The 13,774-nt window shown below is 48.3% G+C and overlaps 1 protein-coding gene across 1 annotated transcript; it reads right to left on the reverse strand.

The window, feature by feature from the left end:
• Positions 1–5,397: 5,397 nt before the first annotated feature.
• Positions 5,398–7,981, reverse strand: LOC119441378 (putative nuclease HARBI1). The gene is made up of 4 exons (XM_037705989.2): positions 7,544–7,981; positions 7,335–7,474; positions 6,539–6,707; positions 5,398–6,423 (listed from the first exon to the last, which is right to left on the reverse strand). Exons 1-4 carry the CDS (start codon positions 7,979–7,981, stop codon positions 5,746–5,748), a joined length of 1,425 nt encoding a protein of 474 aa, XP_037561917.1. The 3' UTR covers positions 5,398–5,745.
• Between the last annotated feature and the right edge of the window lie 5,793 nt (positions 7,982–13,774).

Raw genomic sequence — 13,774 nt, forward strand, 5'->3', positions numbered from 1 at the left:
AAAAAGACATGGCAGTTGTTGAGGCACCTTTTAGATCCGGCGGTAACTAAGTCGGCGCAAAGGGGACAAATAGCTAGATTAGTGCATCAATATCAAGGCACGATTGCAGAATTTATGCAGGAACTCCGGGATCGTTACATAAACGGTGGGGCAGGCGGTTGCTTGCCGCACTACTCGGGAGAGGAAAATTCGGTACTAGATGAGGACTTTACGGTGGCGGAGGTGGAGTTTGCCCTGGGGCAGCTCCGTACTACGTCGGCCGCGGGTCCGGACGGGGTTACTAATAAAATGCTAAGAAACCTGGATTTCAAGTCGGTGGGAGCGCTCACCGACTTGATGAACAAGTATTGGGTGGCCGGGGAGATCCCGGCACAGTGGAAGCATGCTAGGATTATATTTATTCCTAAGCCAGGGAAGAAGCTCTGTATTGAGAATATGCGCCCCATCTCGCTCACATCCTGCGTGGGCAAATTGATGGAGCACGTGGTCCTCAACAGGCTTCAGGGGTATGCTGAGGACAAGGAGTTTCTGCCTGCAACGATGCTTGGCTTCAGGGCCAATTTGTCTACGCAGGACGTCATGATACAGCTGAAAACGGACGTGATTGATCCTGGGTACGGTACGGGCACCAAGGCTATCTTGGGGCTCGACCTAAATAAAGCTTTTGACAATGTTGCCCATGAGGCAATATTGAGGAACCTATCAGACATAGGACCAGGGGGTAGAACCTTCCGCTACATCAGATCATTTTTGGAGGGCAGGACTGCAGAGATTATGGTCGGAGAAGCGAAATCGGATTCCTTCACGTTGGGGGCCAGAGGGACACCGCAGGGGTCGGTTCTTTCGCCGTTCCTGTTTAACCTCGCCTTAATTAAGATACCGCCGAAGCTGGAAGAGATATCGGGACTAAAACACACATTCTATGCGGACGATATTACTCTATGGGTTACCAGGGGCAGTGACGGACAACTGGAGGATACACTGCAACGAGCAGTGGATATTGTGGAAAAGCTAGCGGGGGAGGCGGGACTCACGTGCTCTCAGCCCAAGTCCGAGCTTTTTGTGGTTAGGGACAAACCACGAGGACTACATGCGAGGCACTGTGTTCTGCCACCCCCGCTAGAGGTGAAGGTGGGGGGTATGCCGGTCGCTGAGGCCCAAACGATTAGGATTCTAGGTCTGTATCTGCAGACTAACAGGAAGAATAGGGAGGCTTTGGCAAGGCTTAAAAATACGGTCAACGCCACCGTGAGACTAATCAGGAGAATCGCCAATCGCAAAAGAGGGGTGAAGGAAAAGGAATTGTGTAGGCTAGTACAGGCGTTTGTGCTCAGTAGGATAGTTTATGCGACGCCTTATATGAAGTTGGACGCGACGGAAAAAGGCAAGGTGGATGCTATGATTAGGCAGGCGTATAAGGCGGCCCTTGGGCTGTCTAACAATGCGCCTACCGAAAGGCTGCTGAGATTAGGGGTGCATAACACCCTGGAAGAACTACGGGAGGCACACTTGGTGATGCAGCTCGCTAGGCTTTCGAAAACTAATGTTGAATTCCAATGGCAGATCGCGAGCGCTCGGCCAGATCACGAACGGAGCGCGTCGCTCCGACTCGGATCGCTCCCACCAGCTCGCACCAAATCTGCGAATGGAACGCATGCGCTCCCGCGGGGGCGCTTAGTACACGGAAATCAATTGAGAGGGCGCTGAGCTAGAGGTAAAATAGAGAGGAGAGCAACAACTTGGTGGCGCGGCCCACCACACCGCGTCAAAGGAGATGCTTATAGCATCCATCCATTTATGTGCATCGTCCCAGCATTCTCCGGGTTTGTTTTCCTTCTGGTATTTCGCGCGAGCATCGCACGTGTTGGTGCCTTGGCGCGCTTGTAGCAATACTTCAAAAAAATGAATCACGCAGGCCGCTTTGCGTATAATGCCAGCCCAGCAGTGAGTGCCTTGGTGGATGCGATGGTTTCAGGAGAGCCGGAAACGCAAGGTATGTGTTCATTTTACGGTATATTTTGCGCTGAACCGATGTGAACACAAAGCAGCTGCGAACGCAGCATAGCCGCTGCAATTGTTTATTAGCAAAGGGACTTTAGTTTTCTCTGTAGACGTCGCGTGTATAGACTACAAGGCAGTTTTTGCTTAACTCAACATTCGTCATTCACGAATTACAGAGTTCGAATATGTGTGAAAAGTATGACATCGAAGCGACTGTTTCTATCCGTGTGCCGTCACGCGTTGAGCCAACAGTTGCATGCCGTCGCTCAGCACTGCCATCTTCTGCTCTACTGCCTACATTTTGCGAGACAGGGTATACTTTATCTAACAAGTCAGGGATAATGGAGGCTGCATTTAGTAAGCAGAAACTACAGTTACTGCAGAGAGCTCTATCACAGTATGTACCGTAAGCTGTCAGCTTTGACGCAGCTATTAGCCGTGTATATATGAAGTGTTTAATTGACTCGTGATAATGCTGTTGCGAAATTTAAATGATAATTGGACCTCAGACTGACTGATTTCAAAAATTATTCCGTTTCAGACGCTTGCTCGACGAATTCGGCCTCTCAGGTTGGAAAAACACCGAGTCAAGGTAAGAATATGCTCTTGCAGCAATAGGCACAATAACCACAAGCAATAATATGTGCCGGTTAATGAGGTGGAGTGCAGTATATTTCTAAAGACCTCTAGTGGCATTAAATTATGTAGATTACATTTCTCAGCATGCTTCTACCGACGCGCCGTAGTTGCTTAGTAGCTATGGTGGTGGGCTCCTAAGCACGAGGTCGCGGGATCGAATCCCGGCCACGGCGGCCACATTTTTATGGGGCGAAATGGGGGGGGGGGGGGGAAACGTGTACTTAGATTTAGGGGGAACATTAAAGAACCCCAGGTTTCCCAAAATATTTGAGTCACCGACTATGCATCGATCGTAATCAGGTCGTGGTTTAGGCACGTAAAACCCCACAATCTCTATGCTTATGTCGATGCCAAGGAAAGATGGCTGTGGAGCATTTTACCACATGCACATGTTTATGCATATCTATTGCTTCGGAATTTTATTTGTAACCATGCTTCATACCCATTATTTTTTCAGGACAATCGCAAGATGCGAGAAGTTGTAACCGTGGTAAGTTGGCGCTTTGATGAATCTTGCGCTGCTGTCTTCGAACTGCTATGCATTGGGAACTGTAATATACTACGAAACTAGGAGCTATACTATACTAGGAAATGTAGTTATACTGATTTGTGTTTTTCATGTTTGCAGGCCGTGGTTGTGACTGGACTGACGGAGAAACAAAATTACTTTTGGACTATTACGAACAATACTTTGGACGAGTGGGGCCCATGAAAAAATTTCGGAATAAAAAGGAAATGTGGGCACACATAGGTTTCAAGTTGAAAGAAACCCTTGGGGTGGTTAGGAATGAAGTCCAGTGCTGCACACGTTACAAGACGGTAATGAAAAGAAAAAAAACAGCAGTGGCCCATAACAGCAAATCGGGTAACTCCCCAACACCAGTGCCTTTCGAGGATGAGGTTGAAAAAATCCGCTGGCTTGATGACAGCCTGGAGCCGGCGGAGCTACGCGACAGTCATGGGGTTGTATCAAAAAAGGCGAGACACAGCCCCCCCTCCTCAACAGCTTCGCTGTTCTCTGAAGGTGGTTCGGACAGCTTTGCTGATGAACCTGCTAGTGTTGTGGAAGTGTCGCAGCCAAGTACATCACAAGGCTCTGCCGTAGAAAAACGGTTGAATGTCAAAACTTCACGAGTGTCAACCGCAAGATCCCAAGAAGTCAAACTGTTCTTTGAAGAGATGGAGCGCTTTCAAAAGTTAAAAGAAGAACAAAAAGCTGCTCGCGAAGAAGAAAGAAGGAGGCGCCATGAAGAAAAGAAAGAATACAGAGAAGAGCTGAGACAAGAAAAGGCTCAACGCCACGAAAAGAAAATGGATCTACTCAAGCGCCTCTTGGGATTACCCGAGGTTAACGAATAGAACCCATGCGTCGGAGTGGTCGGGACATGTGCAGTGTTAATAAAATCATTTTTTTCCCTACGAACAAAGCTGTGTTACACAGCACACCGTGCTGCTCGTTCGTGTGTATTTAGTACAGTATTATAGTTCCAAGTTGGAAAAAGTGCACTATATGTTAAAGCAAGGGCCCGGGCCGGCTAAGCGATTGTTGACTCGGGCCCAGGCCTCTTTGGTCATTCCATCAATGTAATTTCTTCTTTGTAGAAGGCATGCCTAGAGGCACAGTAGTCTGCAATATTTTGTTGCTGCACAAAAATATGTACATTTTCGACAGCGGTCACTGATGTGCCAATCTGCACTGCCTGTGCGTGATCATTTTATTGGAAAAACAAAAATCGATAGCTTTTCAGAAACTTATAGAGTAATTAAATACAGCAGTAGCAAATAAATTCTGGAGAGGTCATTCACAATTTCTTTGTGTGTTAAGGCATAGTGCAACTCTCCACTGGTTACCATTATTTGTTCAAGCAAGTTGAATATTCGGCCGTAGTTAATCACGCAATCAGTCCAAATAATTAAATTTAAACTTTCAGGTGTCCATTTTTCCTTAAGTTTGCCTACGCAGATGCTGCAATATTTCTCAACATTGGTGAAAGGGATATGAAAAGGAAATGGAATGCAGAAAATTTTATTGTTTCTGAATTTTCCTTTTGAATTATATTTTCACTAGTTAAGTGGCTCAAACCTCATGTTAGCCATGTACGTTTCTCTAGCACTAGGTGGGTTCCCTGCGACTTCACGTGAGCAAACAAGCAGATCATATTCCAATCCGACTGAAAAATTAGTTACGTTGTACATGCACTATGTATGTTTTTCTAGCACTAGGGGGTTCCCTGCAACTTCACGTGAGCAAACAAGCAGATCATATTCCAATCCGACTGAAAAATTAGTTACGTTGTACATGCACTATGTATGTTTTTCTAGCACTAGGGGGTTCCCTGCGACTTCGCGTGAGCAAACAAGCAGATCATATTCCAATCCGACTGAAAAATTAGTTACGTTGTACATGCACTATGTATGTTTTTCTAGCACTAGGGGGTTCCCTGCAACTTCACGTGAGCAAACAAGCAGATCATATTCCAATCCGACTGAAAAATTAGTTACGTTGTACATGCACTATGTATGTTTTTCTAGCACTAGGGGGTTCCCTGCGACTTCACGTGAGCAAACAAGCAGATCATATTCCAATCTGACTGGAAAATTAGCTACGTTGTACATGCACTGTACTGAAGCAAAAGTAGACAGAGTTCAAATTTGCCTATTTTGCAAAACAAGGGATTCCTAAATTGTCAACTTAAAAACTGACACCATTATAATGAAGCCAAATAAAGCGATAAAAATGCCATGGTCCGTGTGACATTATGATTGCACATGATCATTAGCCTTGCGGATCACCGTTAAGTAGCCAACAAGACGGGACGCAAGGCAAGAGGCTGCTTTAATGCAGCTTGAAGACTGCCCAGCACCTGTTGATCCCATGACAGTATCTCCACAATAAATGATAATTCGACCTAGCTTCGTAAAGGTTCAAGGGCCAATGGGTCGAACAGAACCCGGCCCGTGATGCATGGTACTTTCGTGCTCGAGCCGAGCCGAGAAACTGGCCCCTGCAGTGCTCTACTATATATCACCAAGAGCCATTACAATAATTTATTGCACTCCTTACACACCAGCCGTTTTCATGAGTTCTTTATTTATAGCACACCACTACTGCTTTCGCAGCACTGCTTCCAGCACCTTGCTCCTCTTTAGTTCTCCCAGTCTGCGCAGCAAAGTTTCTTCGGTTGTCTCGTCCGGGTCATCTGTGCATGATTGTGGGTGCCACAGGACATCTTGAGGTGTTGCATCATCATCGGGTTCATCTGGCTCCAAGTCACCACACTCAATGCATAAGTTATGCAGTATACAACAGGCAATAATAAACTTGTTGAGCCACTCTACAGTGCGGAGCTCAAGGTAAATTAGTTGCCGGAACCTTTTTTTTAGATTGCTGAAACTATTTTCGATCAGCACCCTCGTTGCTGAAAACTTCTTGTTAAAATCTACGTGTGCCTTTGACAACGCCCCATAATCTCGGAAAGGCGTCAAAAGGTATGGCCTTAGGGGATAGGCCGCATCTCCAAGCAGGTGATATGCATTGTTGTCGCATAGTTTTGGCAGTTTCTTGGAAAGTGATGATAGCTTGAAGATTCTAGAATCATGAATTTTGCTCGAGCTTCCGATGCAGGTGTCAAGGAATCTTCTTTTGTAGTCACAGACTGCTTGAAGGGTTAATGAAAGGTAATGGTGCCAGTTGCAGTAGGTGGAAGAGACCTTGTTGTCTGGGCATTGTATTTTGATATAGGAGCCATCCAGACAGCCAACAACCCCAGGGATTCCAGACACCTGGTGGAAAGTGAAATAATGATGTAGTCACTGATAGATGCAGAGATGCACTCTAGTACAAAACTATTAAAACAATCTGTAGCATAAATAGTTTTAAATATAGGTGAATACCAACCTTCTGAAATTCACTGGACAGTTTTTCCATATTTGAAGGAAATGTCACAACAGATGGACCCATGGTGAGGAGAAAGTCAGCCACCCTTAGAAGGATTCTGTGCACAGAGCTCTCCGACAGATCAAAGCGGCTTGCCACCTCCCTCATGCTTGTTTTATTGGCTGCATACCTGCAAATATTTAGAAAAATAAGTGAATTTGAAGTGAAGAATAGAACGCCGGCGTGAATTACAATGCTTTTGCTATGCAACTTATTAAAGCAGAATGAATTTTCGCTCTTTTCACTCTTCTTTGCGAAGCTAAACATTCCAGTTGGTATAAACACCATGTATGCAGTTTCTGTAAACAGTAGCGGAGACATTGCAGGAATGGTATGCATGTTAACAATATTTCCGCCCTGTTTCAATGTACAAGCGATTACGCAATAACTGTGAAAAAAAAAACTATACGAAGAAAAAGTAAGTGGGGAAACAAACGCCAAGCGGTATTCGTCTGTAGCGTAAGCGGCCGGGACGCTTCGTTACAGCGGGACCATTGTTTCACGGGTACAACGCGGGTGGGATGCAGCCTAATCTACGTCCCGTCATGGTGACAGACTTGAACCGTAGATCATTGCACCCCGGCCGCCGCACAACACTAGTAAGCATATTCTCGACGAGAAGCAGCGCGTTTATGCCTCTGCTCCCGGGTTCGCCGGACGGCAACCTACGCGATCAGACAATAAACGCTTTTTTTTTTATTAATAAACAGCGCGAGAAATGGGCACAAGCAAAGTACGTCAACATAAGTAAACTCACCATATGAAAGTCAGCACGTGAGTTTCTGCAGATTTTGCGGGCACTCCGCCGTGGTTACTTGACGGGCACGCAGGCGACGCAGCAAATCTTGCAATCAGCTGCTCCGCTACAGCTCGCGACAGACGGAAGTGCCTGCGGAACTAGAAGAGAACATAACATTGCACAAAAGGGCTTTTTTCACGCTAGTACCACCTTGGGCTGTACGGTACCTCGTCGTCCGAGTATCGCCGAACGACATCCTCGACGAACCCAATCACTTTAGGCCTCTTTGCAGGCAGGCGAAACATCACATCAAACGCCCGTTGACACACAGCAGCGTCACATTCACTGTCGGTGTCGGTAGAATCGTCACTGGACTTGGAACTTGTGTCCGAGTCGGAGCTGTCACTATCTAGTAGCATGAACAAAAGCGCACGGCGCGTCGCAGCATCCATGCGGTCCATGTTTTCCATGTCTACTGCCCGTGACCGGAAACAGGCGACCATGACAGGAAGCAGAGGCGGGTGAAGGAAATACGTCACGCGGACTTCCGGTGAAATCTGCCGATTTCGGCGGAGCAGATATTTTTGCTCCACAGAGCGATCCGGAATCGGCGGCTGGTCCCAATCTGCCATTGGAACACACAACTCACGCTCCCATTCTGCCATTGAAATAGACTTGCTCCGCACAGAGCAGAAATACTTGATCTGGATCTACCATTGGAATTCAACATAAATCGGGCAGGGACATATTGGAGAGGATCGGTATTGGGGTTAAGGCTCCTGTCGGGGACATGAAAACTCAGGTGCGGCGGGAACTCCACAAGACCTTATACATAAAGCCTTTGCCCAAGAATATGCATCCGATACATCATGAGGAACGCAGGAAGGCAAGAGCTAGAGCTTTACATGCTAAGTACGGGAAGTACAACGGGGCAGTCTATGTAGACGTTGCGGAGTACAAGGACAAGGACGCATTTGTGATTGCGGTGGTGGACGGACGGGGACGCTCGATCGCCTCTGGATCGGTCAAAACCCGCTCCTCAGAAACTGCAGAGGAAGCGGCAATAGCGCTAGCTATAGCTAATACTGAATCTGACCTGATTCTCAGCGATTGAAAAACAGCCATCCGAAATTTGGCAAGGGGCAGAATATCTGTCACGGCGGCACAATTGCTGAATAGGGCCACGAGACGAGAGACTAGGGAGGTGGAAATTGTCTGGGTGCCAGCACACTCTGGGAATCCTGGGAACGAGGCGGCTCACATAAATGCTCGAGGTTTCGTCAGCCGAGCAGGTGGGCTGGTCGTTCCAGGGAGGTCCACGAGAGATGGGCTGGTGTCCTTTCACGACATTACAAACCACTATAAGCTGGAGCGGAGGATTTACCCACCCCCAGACAAGAAGATGACTAAGGCGCAGGAATGCATATGGAGAAGGTTGCAGACTAGGTCTTTTCCCAATCCATACGTGTTGAGCAAAATATACCCGGAGGAGATTAAGCCTGAATGCAGATGGTGCCAGGAACTGGCAACCTATGACCACATCATATGGGAATGTAGCATATTGTCGCCACCGGTGGATATTATGCCTGATCCTTCTCTCGAGCAGTGGGAGGCCGTGTTGGCCAGCTCAGACCCGGTCGTACAGACCAGCGTCGTGGAGTGGGCCACCCAGGTCGCCGTCAACCATGGGTTGATGGCCATCTAACACGGAATCGTCCGCACATGCTTTTTGACGAAATAAAGTTTTCTCCATCCATCCATCCATATACAATAACAAGTGAACGACATGCTGACACGCAACATTATAAGGCCTTCAGCAAGCCCTTTGTCTTCTGTTGTGCTAGTTAAAAAAAACACCGCATATCCACGGGGTGAATGATGATGAGTGGGTGAAGCTCCGGAGGGAATCATCGGTAAACCGTGAATCTTCCGTGTAATTCGCCCAGTCTAGCCGCACTAAATCGAACGATTGACTTCCACCAATGACACGCGCAATATGTGACGTCATTCCTATTTTATAACAGCGCCCTTCATTATAATTGCACCATCTCCCGCTTAAGGGGACGCTAGCACAAACGCCTTAGAAACGTGCAGTACTCTCTAGTAAGGGGGAGAGGCCACAGCGTCTTACGCAGCCGTTTACACATGCCGGAACGTGCACCGCGTTTGCCGACGCCATCACATGACTGCTGAGAGAGTATAACCCTCCCCCCCCCCCGTATTCATAAACGCTCCTCGACTTGAACTTGACTTGCCACCGCCTTCAACGCGTTTCGAACGCGCTGCCCAAGGCGGTGGCAAGTCAAGTCGAGGAGCGTTTATGAATACGGGGGTAAGGCGGAGAGGCCACAGCGTCTTACACAAGCTTCTTACACGGGCCGTAACGCGCTATGACAAACGCGTTAGAAACGCGCAGTCTTTCGTTAATGTTGGGTATTTATTGTCATCGTGGTGCATGTGTCCATGTGCGCTTCGTGGCGTAGTGGCTAGCGCCGCGCGTTCGGAAGCGCGGGGTCCCTGGTTCGATTCCGCGCTACGGACACAACTTTCGGATTTTTTTTCATAAAAGTAGACGTGGCTACCTACTACAACGACGACGACTACTACTACTACATACTACAGAGGAGGGACAGACCCACACCCTAAGGAGCTTTGCCCCTAAAGAGGATGGTTCTGTGCGCTTTTGCATCGATTATAGGGCGCTAAACAAAATTACCCGTAAGGATGATTATCCAATGCCTCGTATTGACGATGCTTTGGATACCTTACAAGGTGCCGAGTATTTCTCGAGCCTCGACTTGCGCTCCGGATATTGGCAGATTCCCATGCATGATCCAGATAAAGAAAAGACTGCATTTGCTATACCTGATGGCCTTTTTGAATTTAACGTGATGCCTTTTGGACTGCGCAATGAACCAGCTACGTTTGACCGTATGATAGATACAATACTCCGTGGCTTCAAATGGAAGACCTGCCTTTGTTTTTGGACGCCATTGTCATCTTTTCGTCGAGTTTCTCCCAGCACCTACAACGTCTAGACCGAGTTCTCGCGTGTCTAGCAAAGGCTGGTCTCCAACTCAATACTAAAATATTGTCGCTTTGCAAGCCGAAGGATTAAAGTATTGGGCCACGTCCTCAGTAAGCATGTCATCCAGCCTGATCCCGATAAAATCGTTGCAGTACTGCAATTTCCGCCACCAACCGCACTTAAAGAACTCCGCAGCTTTCTAGGACTGGCGTCCTACTTCCGCCGCTTTGTCCGTGACTTCGCCACCATCGCCGCTACTCTGCACAAACTTCTGACTTCGAGCGCGTCCTTTGTGTGGTCGGACGACTGTGTAGCCGCCTTCCAGACCCTCAAACGAGTTCTCACGTCAGGGCCCGTGCTCCGTCATTTCGATGCAACGGCCCCTACTATTCTACACACTGATGCCAGTGGGCATGAAATTGGCGCTGTCTTGCTGCAGCGGAATCAGAAGTCCCAAGAGCAAGTCTTGCCTTATGCAAGTCGTGCTCTTTCTCCTGCTGAGCGAAACTACACAATTACAGAACAGGAATGCCTCGCCATCGTGTGGTCAATACAAAAATTTCGACCCTATCTCTTAGGCCGCCATTTCACAGTTGTGACCGACCATCATGCTCTCGGTTGGTTGTGGTCCCTGAAAAACTTTTCTGGACGCCTCGGCCGTTGGGTACTGCGCTTACAGGAATACGACTTCACTGTCACGTATAGGTCCGGCAAACAACATCAAGATGCCGACGCTTTGTCGCGCTGCCCGCTGTCCCCAAACGCCCATGCTTCACCTTCGGTCTGCACGTCACCATCTAGCCACACGTCTCAGCACACGCCCAATAGTCCGGGACAGTCAGTTGCCTCAGTTGACTTTCTTCCGTCTACTGACCTCGTCTCACTCCGACGTACTGACCCATACTGCCGTACGCTGATCGACCGACTTACTGGCTTGTCACGACCCCCCAATGGTGGCTTAAGACGACAACTTTCGCGTTTTAAGCTTCAAGGTGGAGCGTTATTTTGATCAATCTACCATCCTTCCGGTAACCAATGGGTACCAGTCATACCTCGCTCACTTCGACTCCAAGTATTAGAAGCATTTCACGACGAGGCGACGGCTGGCCACTTGGGCTTTCATAAAACCTACGACCGCATCAAAACGCGTTGTTTCGGGCCGAGCCTTTCCACCTCTGTCGCCAAACACGTTGGATCCTGCGCGCCATGCCAACACAGAAAACGCTCGACATCCCTTCCAGCCGGCCCTTTGCAGCCTCTACCATGCCCGTCCACCCCCTTCGAAATTGTGGGCATAGACTTGTACGAACCCCTCCCACTCACGCCCACTGGTCACCGCTGGATCGTTACCGTAGTGGATCATCTAACGCGGTACGCTGAGACCGCTGCTCTTCGCTCTGGTACTGCCTCCGAAGTCGCCGAGTTTTTCGTGCACTGTATCGTTTTGCACCACGGCGCACCTCGTGTCCTCCTGAGTGACCGTGGCAAGACGTTCCTATCGCATGTCCTTTGTGAAGTCCTCCAGGCCTCTGACACCACCCATAAGACCACATCATCGTACCATCCGCAAACAAATGGTCTTCATCTTTTCATCCAACTTTGTCTGACATGATGTCAATGTATGTTCGACCCGATCACACCAACTGGAACATCATCCTACCTTTCGTGACGTTTGCGTACAATACTGCCGTCCAACGTACAACCAATTACAGTCACTTTTTCCTTGGGGGGGGGGGGGGGGAGTTGTTGTTGCTGTTGCCTCAAAACATGGCTCGTACCCACAGGGGGTATTGGCCACATTAGATTCTTTGAAATGTGTGTCTAACAAAACAAAATGGGAGAACGCCACATTTAACACAAAGCAATATTGAATTCAATGCCAACAGAAAATTTGAGAGGGCATATTCATAAATTTAGGGGTAAAAATAAAGTGAAGTGTCCCACGGTCGGTACCCTAGCAGTGAAGCCTTCCTGACGCTTCAATAAAGTTGTGGATAGCCGAAATCATTAACCCATGGCTTGTGCCTAATTGACGCGCACCAAAGGACAAAATGTTTGGTGTTACTCTAAAACCAGCTTACTTCTAGGAAATACTAGGAACATTCTGCGGAGGGAGGAGAAGCGGCGGCAAGAAAGAAAGAAATGGTCCACAGTTTCTGGTTCATTACAAAAAGAACAAAGGTAAGTTATAGACAAACCAGATCTATGAAGGTTAAAATTTAGGCTGGGAACTCTACAACGGAAGCTTGATAATGTCACCTCGCATTGTCGTGAAAGGCATTTGCTCGTGTTCCATCGGAAATTTAGATGTCGAAAGTCCTCTGCGGAAAGTAGGGATGATTTAGTACAATTTAGAAATAAAAAGCGTTTAAATCTAGCACCTGTTATTATAAAAGCGAAATCAGGAAGGATATTTAAGACAGGACCATTTAGTGACAATGATGTGAGCGAGTCAGCTGATTCATTTAAAGAAATTTCACTATGACCGGGAACCCATACAAAGCGGACTTCAGACAAATTGTCTGGAACAAGAGTCGCAAATATTGTTACGTAAAACGACACAAGGCGGAACTATTTACACTGTATTTGCACTACACAGACACAGTAGCCAAGATGGTGGACAGCCACCAGCACCCGACAGAACCATCTTCTTTGTCGTCTGCCCCTGGCAGAATGTGTCTCTCGTAGCATTACCCCCGGTGGTAGAAGCGCCGTCTCGGCGCACTTCAAACATTGTCGTCAGAAGGAGGGTGGTATGCTTTCAGTCTGCTGACTTGAACTATGTCACTGGGAGCGATCGCAGGTGGCAAAGTCGGAGAGACGGGAACAATCTCGTAGGTGACGTCCGTGACCTGGCGGATGATTCGGTAAGGACCCGTGTACCGAGATAACTTCTCGGACAGGCCCACACGACGGAATGCACACCACAGGAGAACTAAGGCACCGGGTGAGAAGCGAACGTCGTGATGCCGGCTGTCATAAAGGCGCTTTTGGGTCGCTTGCGAGGCCGACAGCCTAGAGCGGGCAATCTGACGCGCATGATCGGCACGAGCGATGGCATCACATGCATATTCGCTAGGCGGCGCGGCAGCAGCCGGAAGTAGGGTGTCCATTGGTAACGTCGGTTCACGGCCAAAGAGCATATAAAAGGGAGAATAACCGGCGGTATCGTGACGCGATGAATTGTAGGCGAAGGTCACGTAAGGCAGCGCCAAGTCCCAGTCACGGTGGTCGGAGGAAACATACATTGAGAGCATGTCCGTGAGGGTGCGATTTAGGCGCTCGGTGAGGCCATTTGTTTGAGGATGGTAGGCGGTGGTCAACTTGTGCTGCGTTGAGGAGGAGCGCAAAAGATCGTCGATTACTCGGGATAAAAATGCACGGCCTCGATCTGTGAGCAATTGGCTAGGGGCGCCATGGTGTAGAATAA

The sequence above is a fragment of the Dermacentor silvarum genome, chromosome 2 (genome assembly GCF_013339745.2).
Source record: "Dermacentor silvarum isolate Dsil-2018 chromosome 2, BIME_Dsil_1.4, whole genome shotgun sequence".
In the NCBI taxonomy this organism is placed as follows: domain Eukaryota; kingdom Metazoa; phylum Arthropoda; class Arachnida; order Ixodida; family Ixodidae; genus Dermacentor; species Dermacentor silvarum.

Bases quoted from the DNA above. Each gene is read 5' to 3' on its own strand.
- LOC119441378 (XM_037705989.2), bottom strand. From the start codon at position 7,981: ATGGCAGAATGGGAGCGTGAGTTGTGTGTTCCAATGGCAGATTGGGAC. The intron at 7,475-7,543 runs GTACCGTACAGC...GTTCTCTTCTAG, and splicing joins GGCGATACTCGGACGACGAG to TTCCGCAGGCACTTCCGTCT. The intron at 6,424-6,538 runs GTTGGTATTCAC...ACTTTCCACCAG, and splicing joins TGTCCAGTGAATTTCAGAAG to GTGTCTGGAATCCCTGGGGT.